The 13163-nt window shown below is 38.7% G+C and overlaps 1 protein-coding gene across 1 annotated transcript in view; it reads left to right on the top strand.

Annotated features, from left to right (window-relative positions):
* Positions 1-3285: 3285 nt before the first annotated feature.
* The window catches only part of LOC149236482 (tRNA (carboxymethyluridine(34)-5-O)-methyltransferase-like), a 42746-nt gene continuing 32868 nt past the window's right edge, over positions 3286-13163 (top strand). Inside the window, exons 1-2 of the mRNA XM_089372404.1 lie at positions 3286-3368; positions 6386-7475. Coding sequence (XP_089228530.1) covers positions 3320-3368; positions 6386-7475 — 1139 coding nt within the window. The 5' untranslated portion in view covers positions 3286-3319. The remainder of the gene's footprint in view (positions 3369-6385; positions 7476-13163) is intronic.

The raw sequence follows: 13163 nt of genomic DNA, 5'->3' as shown, positions 1-13163 counted from the left end.
ATATTTTTCAAGAATGGGTTGATTCCTCCAAGAATTTCCCCTCATGCTTGAAAAGTTTGACCAAATAATGATTCATCTACAAAACTTCACCACAAATCATTAAATTGACATGAAATTAAATAAGTGCAGTGGAAAGAATTCCTAGAGATACATCTATTATCCATTAGAACATTTCTTTTCCTAAAGCAAATAATTAATTCTTATTCTAATATGAGACAGCTGCATACTAACATAACTTGAAACAAGCATGAAAGAAATAATGACATGCCGGAATAAATAGAAACATAACAATGAGTCAAGAATTTATCACACATGCAAGGAGAAGAACACCATCACGCTTTACCCCAAAGACTGTTGTATTATATTGCAAGTAGTGAATACAATCCTGCAAAGTCTCCTCAAGCACAATAGCTCGTATTACATGATCAAATATTAGAGCCCATAGCTCTATTATATAGAGAGTTGGGAGCAAATCCCAATGAAGAATGGCAATGACAAATGGCATTGGAGCCAATCCCAATGTAGAAGTGATTAAACAAGTGGCATGAGGTGACAATCCCAAAGAGAAATTCGAATTTGTTGAATGGAGCTCCAATGCCAAGCGTAAAAATTGAATTCTGGCAAGTGGACATTATTTTCTTCTTCTCTTATGTGCCAAATTCGAATTTTATGACGAAATGACAAGTGTATATGGGTGGTAACCCATGTGGGGACAATTTCTCACAAAAATCTCCACCAAATATTCTCCCAAATCCTCGCAAATGTGCATTAACTTCACAAATTCAAATTTCCAAGTAAGTAGCTTTCTCCTTTAATGTTAGAATTCGATTATATTTGAGCACACGTCCTTTCCTTGATTTTAGGAGTTCACATCACCTTGGGACTTCACTTTAAAGTTTAACTCCCCCACAGTTTTTCACCTCATTTCCACAACATTAGCATGTGTGGATATTTATTTTTCTCCATTTATTTAATTTATGGCTTAAATAATTGCCAGATTTTCCATTAAACTTAGGAAAAGTGGGTTTTGAGGGTTCAAAACACATTTTTAACCCCTCATAGTGTGTCATAGTAGAAAGTTGAGGATAAGAGGTGTAATTTTGATTACTCATACCCATACAACTTCTCTAAACTACACTTGTTAGAATTTAAATACAATTTTATTTGCAATTTTTGACTTGCAAGAAATCTAAAAAATTAAAAAATGACTATCTAGACCTAACCAAATTCCACGATTTTTTTTGTGTGATTTAGTATGGTAATATACATCGACTCTAGACACTCAAATGTGTCAAGGGCTCAACCTTCAAACCGTCACCCCGACTTTGGGGTAAAACGTGAGTGAAAAAACCCAGAAAATTATCCGCTTCTAGAAAAGAAGGGATAATTAAACAGATAAAAAAAACACTCCAAGGTGTACTCATTTGCTGATCGAGTTCCAACATCCTAGGCCTGTTACAGACTCAAAACTCATCATTACTAGTATCACTTATTACAATTCTTTGTAGGGTGTGGAATCTTGGTACAAGAAAGATGATGAGAAGATAGAAGTAGAGTTAAAAAACTTTGTTAACTGATGATATCTGATGGTACAAGTGTTCTCTGGATCATCCTTGGGCATGGAGTCTTCATATAATCATCAGGTGCCACTCTAGTGGTCAACACACTTTTCTGTTATGTGCTTCAGTTATGGTGATCAAGCAATGAACATTGTTTTGTATCCTATGCAATCAAACCATGACACACTTAGCTCTGTCATGTATTGACCAACAAATTAGGTGATAAGTTATGTTTACACAACGGATGTTGGAAACAGGGATCCCTATCCGAGAGTTAATTTACGTCCCTTTGCGGACTTCCTTCAACTCACTGGCAACTGATTACAACCATCTATGCATACTTCACTAGATAACATGTTCTCTTACGAGTCTCAGGGAGTCACACTACTAATTCGACTTCTATTTGGCCTCTAACTGGATTGCAATGGTCACATGTAATGATTCTTCAATAATTAACCCTTTGATTTTTGCCCCCTGTGGCTGCTACAATAATATAATTGATGCAATTCTCGTGCACAATACAAATTTAGATTGATTCAATGCCCTTTTTCTTCTACATGCAACGATCCAACGAATGGTGCTTGCGAATGATAAATCTGCCTGCCAATTTACCAGAGAAAAACCCTTAGGCTGGTAGGAACACCAACTCTGATACCACTGTAATATCCCAAACAGGATTTGCAGAAATCTAACTCAACCAAAATTACTCCATAAAAATTACTGTTTAATTTAACAGAACATTGTCATGTAAAAATATAACCAGTAGAATATGGAAAAATAACAAGATGAACAAGAACAATCTCAACTTTTATTATAATAGAAACTGGGGTTTACATGCTGATACAAAAAAATAGCTGAGATGGAAATCTGGCCTCTAGAATCTGCTCCAATGTTATGTTGGCCCTCCAAACTGAATTGAAATGCCACTGCTAAGCTCTCCTGTGAATTTTGGATGAATTCACCAAGGGGAGATGGGTACTCGCCCAGTCTCACTGAATCACCCGAGGGTTTCAGTCTTGGGGTTACTGAAGTAGAGAACCGAGTTCTCCAACCTCTCACACAAAAAGAAAGATCAAATCCAAGATGTCCTCCAATGACTTCCTCCTCCTCTTTTATAGATCTGATGGACCCCTCTAGAAGCTCCTATTTTATTATTATTTTAATCATTGAGCATATTTCCCTCTTTTTAATTCAATTAAGATATCTTTTTAATTTGGGAAAATGGTAAATTGGTCGCCATGCTTCCTCGGGCCACTAAAAATCACCACTAACCATCCCATCCTATAGATCTTCTTGTTTTAGTTCCAATGAACTATTACGCTGAGGTGTTCCATCAAATAATCTTCGCGGAATGCCATCTCGAGCATAATTAATTAAGTTAGGCCCAATAATAATGCTAATTTTTGAAAGTTGTTGGAATGCAATAGAACGAAAAGCAAGTTGTGTGGGTAATGGAATATGTCAAAGTGAATGCCATCGGATCCCATAAAATCTCCTCAAAACTCCTCGGGTCCCCTGATGATGCAATCCTACTCCTGCGGCCTGGCCATCACATACCCTAGAAAGCCATCTTGGCTGTACTGTAGAGGAAAATAAAAATGGGGACATGACATACTACTCTTGGCTATTTTTGGAAAACGTTTGTAGCTTACAATTATTTTTTTATTGTAAGAGGATTTGACCATAAACCTATATAAGGGTTTGTTTTCTCCTTCATTTGACAGTGTTGGAATTGGGAAACTTATCTCCCTTGGAGTTTAATGACAAATCTACTGAATGTGCCTTGGAGGTTATTCGACTATCTTGTGGGTGAGGTCACTTGTATTTCTTATTGCTTTTCCTTTATTTTTGAAATAGTTAGACATAGACGTTAGGAGTTAGAAGTTGGTGTGTTTCTCCCATCTTCATTTCAAGCCATCGTTTGTAGTTTGCTTATGAATACATCTCCTTGTTGGCTCATGGACTAAATATTTTGATACATTATTCCTGATAGCTATGATATCCTCGAGTGCTGGGTGTTGTCTACTTACGTAACACTCTTGGTGATATTTCTGCCATATTGACTTATATTTTTCAGCCATATTGCCTCTTTCCCATCTTTCAAAAACCTCCCATTAGCACCTTAGTATTGTCCCATTCACCCAATGGACTAAGCACTAATCTCTATTCCACCATCCATTGCTTTTTGTTTTTCAACTTTTAAATCTTTATTGCTGGAATTTACTCTCTAAATCACCTTTATACTCCATTGCCTTAAAATTCCATTAATGCTATTTAGGGAAGCCTTCCTTGAGCCGGAAGAGAGCCAGCCTAAAGAGCGGAGTTGGTGAGGTGACAGTGACTAACCTCATAGTTGCACAAATCTATCATCTGGGTGCTTGGAACTTTTACACTTTCACAATGACAGATTTGTGGTAACAAGGATTACATGCCATATGGCAGCTTATGAATCCATTGATACTTTCCATATGATGGCTTAGCAGCATTCAACATGTCTTTGGTACTACACATGATTATGGGATGGGTTGGTTGATGTGCCATTAACCATAAGCTTCCCCTGTTTTTGATTTGAGCCAAAATTAGCCCACTGATCTGCTTCCCTATTATTTTCTCACAAGACATGATAGAATTTGATGTTGAAAAATGAGGTAACTTTTGTTTACTTCATTCTAGAATTGAAACTAGGGGTTGTCTCAAGGCTCTGAATTATACACCATTTGATTGATAATAGTCTTGGTGTTTCCTATCACTTTAATCGAGTGCACGTCCATGCCTTTTTCCAGTTTGATTCCTTGCCAAAGAGCATATGCTTCCACTCTATTGTTGGAAGAGATACCAATTCCCTAAGCATAATAAGTTTCAATAGTCCCTTGAAGGTCCCTGATGATAATTCCCCCCCCTACCCAGGTACCTGTTACCCCAGAGTTCCCTTTTAAGTTGTAACCTTGTTGTTAGACAATTAATATGTAAAATAATTTGTTCCATGATGTAGTATATGATGCATAAAAGACAAGAACCTAGAAGTAATATATTCCATTACCAACTAAAAATGATATTCCCACTAGTCAATTGTGAAAATGGTTACCCCCTCTGTAAATATTGAAATTTGAAATGTTGTTCCCACCTATGAAAAACGTTGTTCTGTCATGAAAACATTTGTCTTTAGATACTTTCCAACAAGTGCTGTGAAAGTGCTACTCCAACTCTGAAAGTGGTCCTCCCACTATGAAAAAGTTTGTTGCTCTACTTTGAGTATGATGTTTGCTGTTTCTGGGGTGGGGAGGAGGAGATTTGTTTGTTTCTTGGTCGGGGGGAGGGAACTTTAAGGTTTAGATGGATTTCATTTTATTTATTACTTTTGTTCTGTTTGGGTTGCCAGGAGGTAGTGTTTTGCCAAAGCCCTGGGGTTCTCAAGGTATTCCCTAAACTGCATCATGCTGATGCAAATTGTGCCCCAGGATACTCAAGTGATATTTTCCATGCTTGTAATGCATTCCCAATCGTAAACTTGGAATATGGGATGTGTCCCCACCCCTGATTTGTGTCCCATACTAGTAGTGAATGCAAACTCTGCTACACAAATAGGATCCTATTTGTAGTGAATCACAAGACATTTAATATGAAAGAGAGAGACTGGGTGGAGTAAGGTAAATATTGGCTGCAATTTTCAAATAATGTCTGGCCAAGAAGCAATCTTTCCCGTTTAATTTGGGTCCCATGTTTAAGCCTTAAGGGAGATTGTTTTAAATTCTTCTAGACTATTAAGGAGGGCTTTAAGAAAGGATGCTTACTATATGCTGATTGGATGAAAAATGTATACTAGCCATGTGAATAATGGGAGTAATAATGGGAGTTACCCAACACAAACCAGAATGGTGGCATGATAAACATTTATGCAAAATGGGGTCCCTAATACTGAAATGTAATGGCAAATCATATGCCAGGAAAATTGAAAATTATGAGTGAGCCTGGGCAATGTGGATGGTATCCCTTGTGAAAAGGCAGTCAATGGACGAAGACATAAATTATGCAGCCTTCTAGCCCTCGAGGTAAATCTTTTGTGATCTTCATAGAGTCAGACAGTGAATGCAAATATTTGATTTCTGTATGAGTACTAAGTATCAACTTTGAAAGAGTGGATTAATGAACATGCAACAATATCAAAAGGTACAGATATAATTGATATTATTCCTTATAGAGCTATTCATTGAAGCTTTTGAAGGTAAAGGAGAAATAATGACAAAATTCATTGCAAACAACTAGCTAATGAACTTTAGAGGAATCTATATGACTGAAAATTCAATGAGAAAGAATAAACTTTTTCAATTTTATTTTACAACTTTTGCAATAGAGGAGAAATTGTTTGATGAGAGCTCATAGAAATTGATAAAGAAATTTATGTTATCATACTTATAACCGAATCCCACCATCTTGACCACCCTTTATTCTTTTGTCTTTTCCTATCTGACCTTTTTTGTCTTGCTAGATTTTAGATAAGTTTGCATACTTCTAATAACTTCAATGACTAAGTGGTGTCAGTTTAGACTTTGTACTTTTGGTTGGACATCTTTTATCTTTTAGCAGGCTTGTTTTGGACCCTGATATCCATCTGTATGGTCTTCTAAGGCTTCTCTTGTAGACTTTATGAAGGGATTAGAGTCCATGCAAGAGGACAAGGGGAGAAACATCAAGGAACTCATCAAGTTCTATGATTTCAATAATTCAAGACAGATTCTCTTTCTCAATTTAGCATGGTAACAATTTCTAGTTGGCCAACCGAGAAGCTAGTTATGTACTGTGCTGATTCATTTTTTATGTCATTTCAGAGAAGAATGACGGGGAAGGTCTTGTTTTGGCACATGCAAACCCAAGTGCAGGACCTGTTTCAACGGAAGATATAAGAAGTATACCCTACAGCTCTCTTGAAAAGAAAGCGATATTATCTTCTAATCACTATCAAATGGATGCTGCTAATTATAGTCCAGCAGTGACTGGCGGAAATCTTCAGATACAGCAGACCCCATTCTCAAATAAAAAGGAGGAATATCTTGATAGTACCAAATCTACTCCAGATATTGAAAAGAAATATGTTCACAGTGTTTATGATGCTATTGCACCTCACTTCAGTTCTACAAGATTTGCTAAGTGGCCAAAAGTAGCCAAGTTTCTTGAATCATTAACACCAGGGTCGATTGTTTTAGATGCAGGATGCGGGAATGGAAAGTATTTAGGTTTTAATCCAAATTGTTTTTTCATAGGCTGTGATATAAGTTCTCCCTTGATCAGCATTTGTGCAAACAGAGGACATGAAGTTTTAGTTGCAGATGCACTCAATCTTCCTTACAAAACTGGGTTTGGTGATGCTGCAATATCAATAGCTGTTCTGCATCATCTTAGTACTGAAGAGCGCAGGAAAAGGGCAATAGAGGAACTTGTTAGAATAGTTTGTAAGGGAGGAAGGATTCTGATAACTGTCTGGGCTGTTGAGCAAGAAGACAGGGCATTGCTTACAAAGTGGACCCCTCTTACTGACAAATACACGGAAGAGTGGGTAGAACCCACTAGCAATTTTGGATCTCGCTCATCAACTGCTTCTTTAGCAAGCATTCAGGAAACAGAGCATTATAACTCCAGTGATTTGGAGATCCAGAACAATAATAGTGAAGAACATGAACAAGCATATTCTCCCAGTGAACAGCATCTAAGATTCCAATTGCCTGACACCAAGAGGTCTACAGTTGAAAGCGAGAGAGAGCAAGAATATTTTGTACCGTGGCATTTACCTTACCACCGTGCAGAGATTAGCGGGGCCTCTGCTTCTGCTATTTCAAGTGGGTTTGCAAAGCGGGATGATAAAAAGGGGGCTGTCATCTACAATCGTTATTACCATGTATTTGCTGAGGGGGAGCTTGAAAGGTATATTAATCTGACCTTTTAATTCTATCATTTAAGTTTCCAATCATCCATATATCACTGATCAAATACTCCGAAATTCAATATTAATGTACTTTTGTTGCTCAATGTTCAATTTTTTTTGTTTTTTCAATTATTTTCTTTATTATCCTTTACTGTTTTTTCGCTTTGAGAATATATATGTGATAATGTTGTCACTTTTTGCTACCTGCATTTTATTTATGTACCGGGTTGGATTTAAGATATGTGGTGGACTCCAGTTAGTGAAAAAAGTTTATTCTATGCATTGAAAATGTTAGTAATTTTGTTGCATAGGTTGAGAATGCATTGGTAAAAGAGATAAATCTATCCTGGTATCGGGGCTGTACTTTTGAACTTTTTCATGCCTTCTTTCCCACCTAAACAAGAAGACATGTCTTTTGAAGGGTTCATTTCTCAAGCTTTCCCAAGTTTTCCATTGAACTATCTAAGAAGGCTTTTAATAGTTGATTTGAGTTTTCAGCTGCCTACTTTCCTTTCATAGAAAGTCAAGACCTCATTCTCTACTCATGTTGTATTCTTGGTTAAATATGTTTCAACTGGCCATGCAATATTTACAAAGTTCATTTCATGCTTATTCCTGTATGTGTAAATTTTAGTACCTTATTTATTTCTGCTGTAAATAGTTTTGTTGCTAGCATGGGAAGGCTATATAGGCCTTGTGATGCCAACTTCAGTTTCAGTGTGGTTCACTCTCAGTCTCTGTAGCCTGCTGTGACTCGTAACTCTTGACAACATTATATGGCCTTGATGTTGACAATATCCTTGACAGTGAGATTGTGAGCTTGTTAACAGTATGACAGTGTGTCAGTGTCATATGACAATATGTAAGTAACCTTGTTAACAATGAGAATATATGAATGTCACTTGCTTGTATGACAGTGACCTTGTAGTAACCTTTGATATAACCTTGATGGTTAACAGTGACAGTAACCCTAGATATGGCAGTGAACTATTATGACAGTGACAATAGCCTTATATGGCAATACCCTCTGATATGGTAGTTAATGTATGATGGTGACTTTGGTAGAGGACAATGATCTACATGTATGGCAGTTACCTTGTTGTATGGTAGAAAACTTGATGAATGACATGGCATTAATCTTGTATGGAAGTGACCTTGTTGATGACCGACAAAGACAATGACAGTTACAGTACCTTGGATATGGAAGGAACTCTCTTGGACTTATTTCGTTCAGTTCGCAAATGAAGTTGTGAACTGACTTGGGTTGGCCCTAAGAGGCCTGTTGCGATTGATGTATCTCATTATACTTTGTATCTCAGCTGTGTGAAAATTTCTAAATAGAAATCCTACTGCAGTGATTAATATTATTTCTTCTACTTATTATTTCAGAAATAAGTTATTCACAGTGTTCTTACAGCAACTATCGAAATATATTCTACTGCAATCTTCACAATTAAAATATTGCAGAAAGTAAATGTAAGGAAAAATACTGGTACACATACAATCACAATGACACAATTATTTTTGGACAATCGTCCCCGGAAAAACCCAATGTGGGAAAACCGGTGCAACAGATGAGGGTTTCTTTATTATTCTTCAACAAATTCTCATGTACAAATTACAACCAACAAAACAGGAGTGAGAAATTTTATAGACGCTTCCTGACAATTTTCTGATCTAGGTGAAGTACTCCTCTTCCTCAGAATTCTTCTGCGTCCATCTGTGTCAAACTTCTCACACCGGTCTAGCGTCTAACTGCCCACGCAAGCTCTGCGTCAATTTGCCTCTGCGCTGCCTCTTTCTGCGTCACCTTGGTCCTGCTTTGTGTTTTGCTGCCTTGCACTCTCGAAAGATGTTGATGCCCTCTCTTCCTTTCTCACCTGCAACTCTCACTCTGATTCGATTTTCTCTTGCCGAACTTCGACCAGTGAGAAAATCGATCTTACTTGGGTAACTAAGTATCTGCCTTTGGTGTGTTCTCTAAGTGCCCATCAAGCCTCCTCTTATAATCCTCTCGTTGATAAATCAATGACCCATATTAGATACTTATCAATGGCAAGGATCATATTGACTTGATCTCCGCCTTCTTCTAGAAGTTTCACGCATAGTTTAGAAAAATACCCATTAATTATTTTAATTTCATAAGTTTAGACTTAGGGTCCCATTAAAAATAATTAATTATTTTAATAAAACTGTCTAAGAGTGGAATTTCCCAGAACGATTTTTGGGTATTGGAGAATGCATGTGTCTAAGCCTCCCTGCAAATTTTGAGACTTAGAGCACATCCAATGCTACCAGAAATCAACACTCTCTCTTAGCGAGGAATGTGCTCTAGTTATGCCTCCAACTGAAGCATCACATTGTTCTGTAACATCTCCCTCTGCGTTGCTAATGTTTGACACGCTGTCCACCAACCTCTGCGCAAATGCTGCATCTATACTGCTGTTGACCTTGCTACTGTCAACACTGCATCCATACTGCAACTCCCTCTGAATTTCTTCATTTGTGCTGTTGTTGGCACTGCCACTGCCAACTGTCCCTGCACTGCAAACTACTGCTGCTACTGAAATGAATTTTCTACCATACTCTCTGAACTGAGTGAACTTAGCTCTTTCGAGAGCCTTTGTGAGTATATCGACTAACCTGCTCTCCTGTGGGGACATACTGTAGCTGTATTGCCCCACACTGAACACAGTCTCTGATAAAGTGACTTCAGATTTCTATGTGTATCGAACGATCATGAAATATTGGATTCTCAGAGAGTTTGATACAACTCTGATTATCACAGTAAACCCTGGTTGCCTCCATCTTTTCTCTAACAAGCTCACAAGCAATTTTCTGAGCCATATAGCTTCGCACGTAGCTGTGTTGGTTGCCATTTATTTTGCTTCTGCTGAGCTCAGAGCTACCGATTTCTGCTTCTTGCTACACCAAGATATCATCCCTGATCCAACACTGAAGTAGTACCCCGGGGTATTTTTCGGTCTACTGAACTAACTGCCCATGCTACATCTATGAACCCATTCAATCTGACGTCATCCCCTTGGGAGAATTTCAACCTGTATCCGATTGTTCTGCGCACATACCTAAGAATGTGCTTGGTTGCTGCCCAATGCACCTTTTTTGGTTCTACCATGAACTGACTAAGAGTGTTGACAACAAAGCAAATGTCTAGCCTAGTGTTCACCAGATACATGAGCAGCCTAATGAGCTGCCTGTACAAGGTGGGGTCTACTTCCTTGTATCCTGATGCATCTATTTTCTTCCAGTTGGTGATCATGGGAGTAGCCATGGGTCGACAATCTTGCATTCTGAATCTCTTCAGAATTTTTGTAGCATATCTTCCTTGGCCAAGGAAAATCTCCCCATTCTTCTGCCAAACTTCCAACCCTAGAAAATAATGCATCAACCCCATGTCCTTCATGTCGAATTCAACTTCAAGATTCTTCTTGCAATCCTATATGAGCCTGGATGACCCAGTTAGGAACAGGTCATCTACATATAATACCATAATAAGTGGCTCATTCTCTACCATCAAATAATAGAGATTGGGATCAACATCACTCTTGACAAATCCCAACTGCTGCAAGTAACTATCAATCTGACCATACCATGCTCTGGGTGTCTTCTTGAGCCCATACAGAGCTTTCTTTAATATGCAAACATGAGTTTTCTTCTCATGAGTTTCGAAGCCTTCGGGTTGTTCTATATACACCTCCTCTTCTATCACCCCGTTCAAGAATGTTGTCTTGACATCCATCTGGTGAATCTCCCATCCCATTTGAGTTGCTAGAGATATAACAGATCTGATAGAGGTGTATCGAGCAACTGGGGCAAAGGTCTCTTCATAGTCTATTCCTTCTTTCTGAGCATACCCCTTTGCCACGAACCTTGCCTTGTACTTCTCTATACTGCCATCTGCAACATACTTGATCTTGTAGATCCATCGTGATCCTACAATTGATCTATCTTCTGGTCTAGGTACTACTTCCCAGACATCATTCGTCATGATAGAGTTGTATTCTTCTACCATGGCATCCACCCATACTTGGTGTTGAACAACTTCCTGAAAGCTAGAGGGTTCTTCAACCTAAGCTACCAATGTTTGGTATCTGTCAGGTTGTCTACGCTGCCTTTTCTCGGTTCTAGGAGCTCCAAAAAACTCCTCTGCATCCCTCAGTGCCTGTCATACTTCTCTGCTGGTTCTACCACTAGTGGTGGGAGGCTCAACCAACTCCTCCTCTTGATCTTGTTGTTCCATCTGCTAAGAACTATTTGCATTTCCTCCTTCTGAGGAGATATTGGTACTGGTCACTATACTTGATCCAGGTGTCTATCCTCCTGCCTGTCCTCCTTGCTGCCCCTGCTGCTCTTGGACTAATGGAACATCTCCTGACTGATCTTCTGCAGGCATCTCACGAGATTTCCTGAAAGCTCTATCCTCCATGAACTTTGCATCCCGTCTCACTACAATCTTCCTGCTACTAGGAATGTAGATTCTGTATGCCTTTGAGGTCTCGCTGTATCCTACGAGATACCCCTTTTCGACAGTTGGATTCAGTTTACTGCGTTTCTCATCTGGACCATGACAATAAGCTACACTTCCGAATATTCTGAGATGATTGACTTTCGACTTCTTCCCTGTGAAGACCCCTTCGGGTGTTATCTTCCCCAATGCTCTATGAGGAGTTCTATTATGGAAATACACTGCTGTGTTGCAAGCTTCTGCCCATAGATACCTAGGTAGATCCTGATCGTACAACATCGCTTTGGCTGCCCAACAATAGTTCTATTTTTCCGTTCTGCTACTCCATTATGCTCCAGATTATATGGAGTTGTCCATTCTCTTTTGATGCCCTCCTTTGCGTAGAAATTTGTGAAGTCTTTGTCTATATATTCTCCACCATTATTTGAACGCAATACCTTTCTCTTTTTCCTTGTCATATTTGCAACAAGAGCTTTAAACTCTCGGAAACGATCAACGACCTCATCCTTGGTCTTTAAGAAATAGATCTAGGTTTTTCTGGAGTGATCATCGATAAAGGTGACGAAGTATTCACCACCACTAAGAGCTCTTGTGGACGTAGGACCATAAATATCTGAGTGTATCAATCCTAATACACATTCTGCTCTATTGTTACTTTTGGAAAAAGATGCTTTAGCATACTTTCCTAGTACACATTCTCGACATAAGTCAACATGTTCACTACTAAGGACTGGTACTCCTGTAACAGTCTCTCTGAGCATCCTCAGTGCTCCATGGTGTAAGTGCCCCATTTGCCTGTGCCATAATTCATTTCGCTCCTTCTCACCATTGTAGTTGCTGCCTATCAGTGCCATTGGTGACTCAAGTTGCAATCTATACAACTTGTTGCTTCGAATCCCAATTTGCCTTTTCTTCTTCCAGCTTGGATGCTTGACGTATACTTTCTTTCCCATGAAGTATACATCATATCCCTTGTCCTGTAACTGGGACACTGAAATCAAGTTCATTCCTAATCTTGGCACATGCAGAACGTTGGTGGCTCGGATGCTGGTCCCTGCTTCTGTCTGAAATGCTATGGTGCCTCTCCCTATTGGAGTACATTTCGTTCTGTTTCCCATAGTGATTTGGAAGTCCATTTGTTCTTCTTGATAGCTCGAGAAATGTTCTCGTACTCCAGTCATATGAGCTGAAGCCCCGCTAT

The sequence above is a fragment of the Pinus tabuliformis genome, chromosome 8 (genome assembly GCF_031772625.1).
Source record: "Pinus tabuliformis cultivar Carrire ecotype Pingquan chromosome 8, CPIR1, whole genome shotgun sequence".
NCBI lineage: Eukaryota > Viridiplantae > Streptophyta > Pinopsida > Pinales > Pinaceae > Pinus > Pinus tabuliformis.
This window is presented reverse-complemented; position numbering and strand designations above follow the sequence as displayed.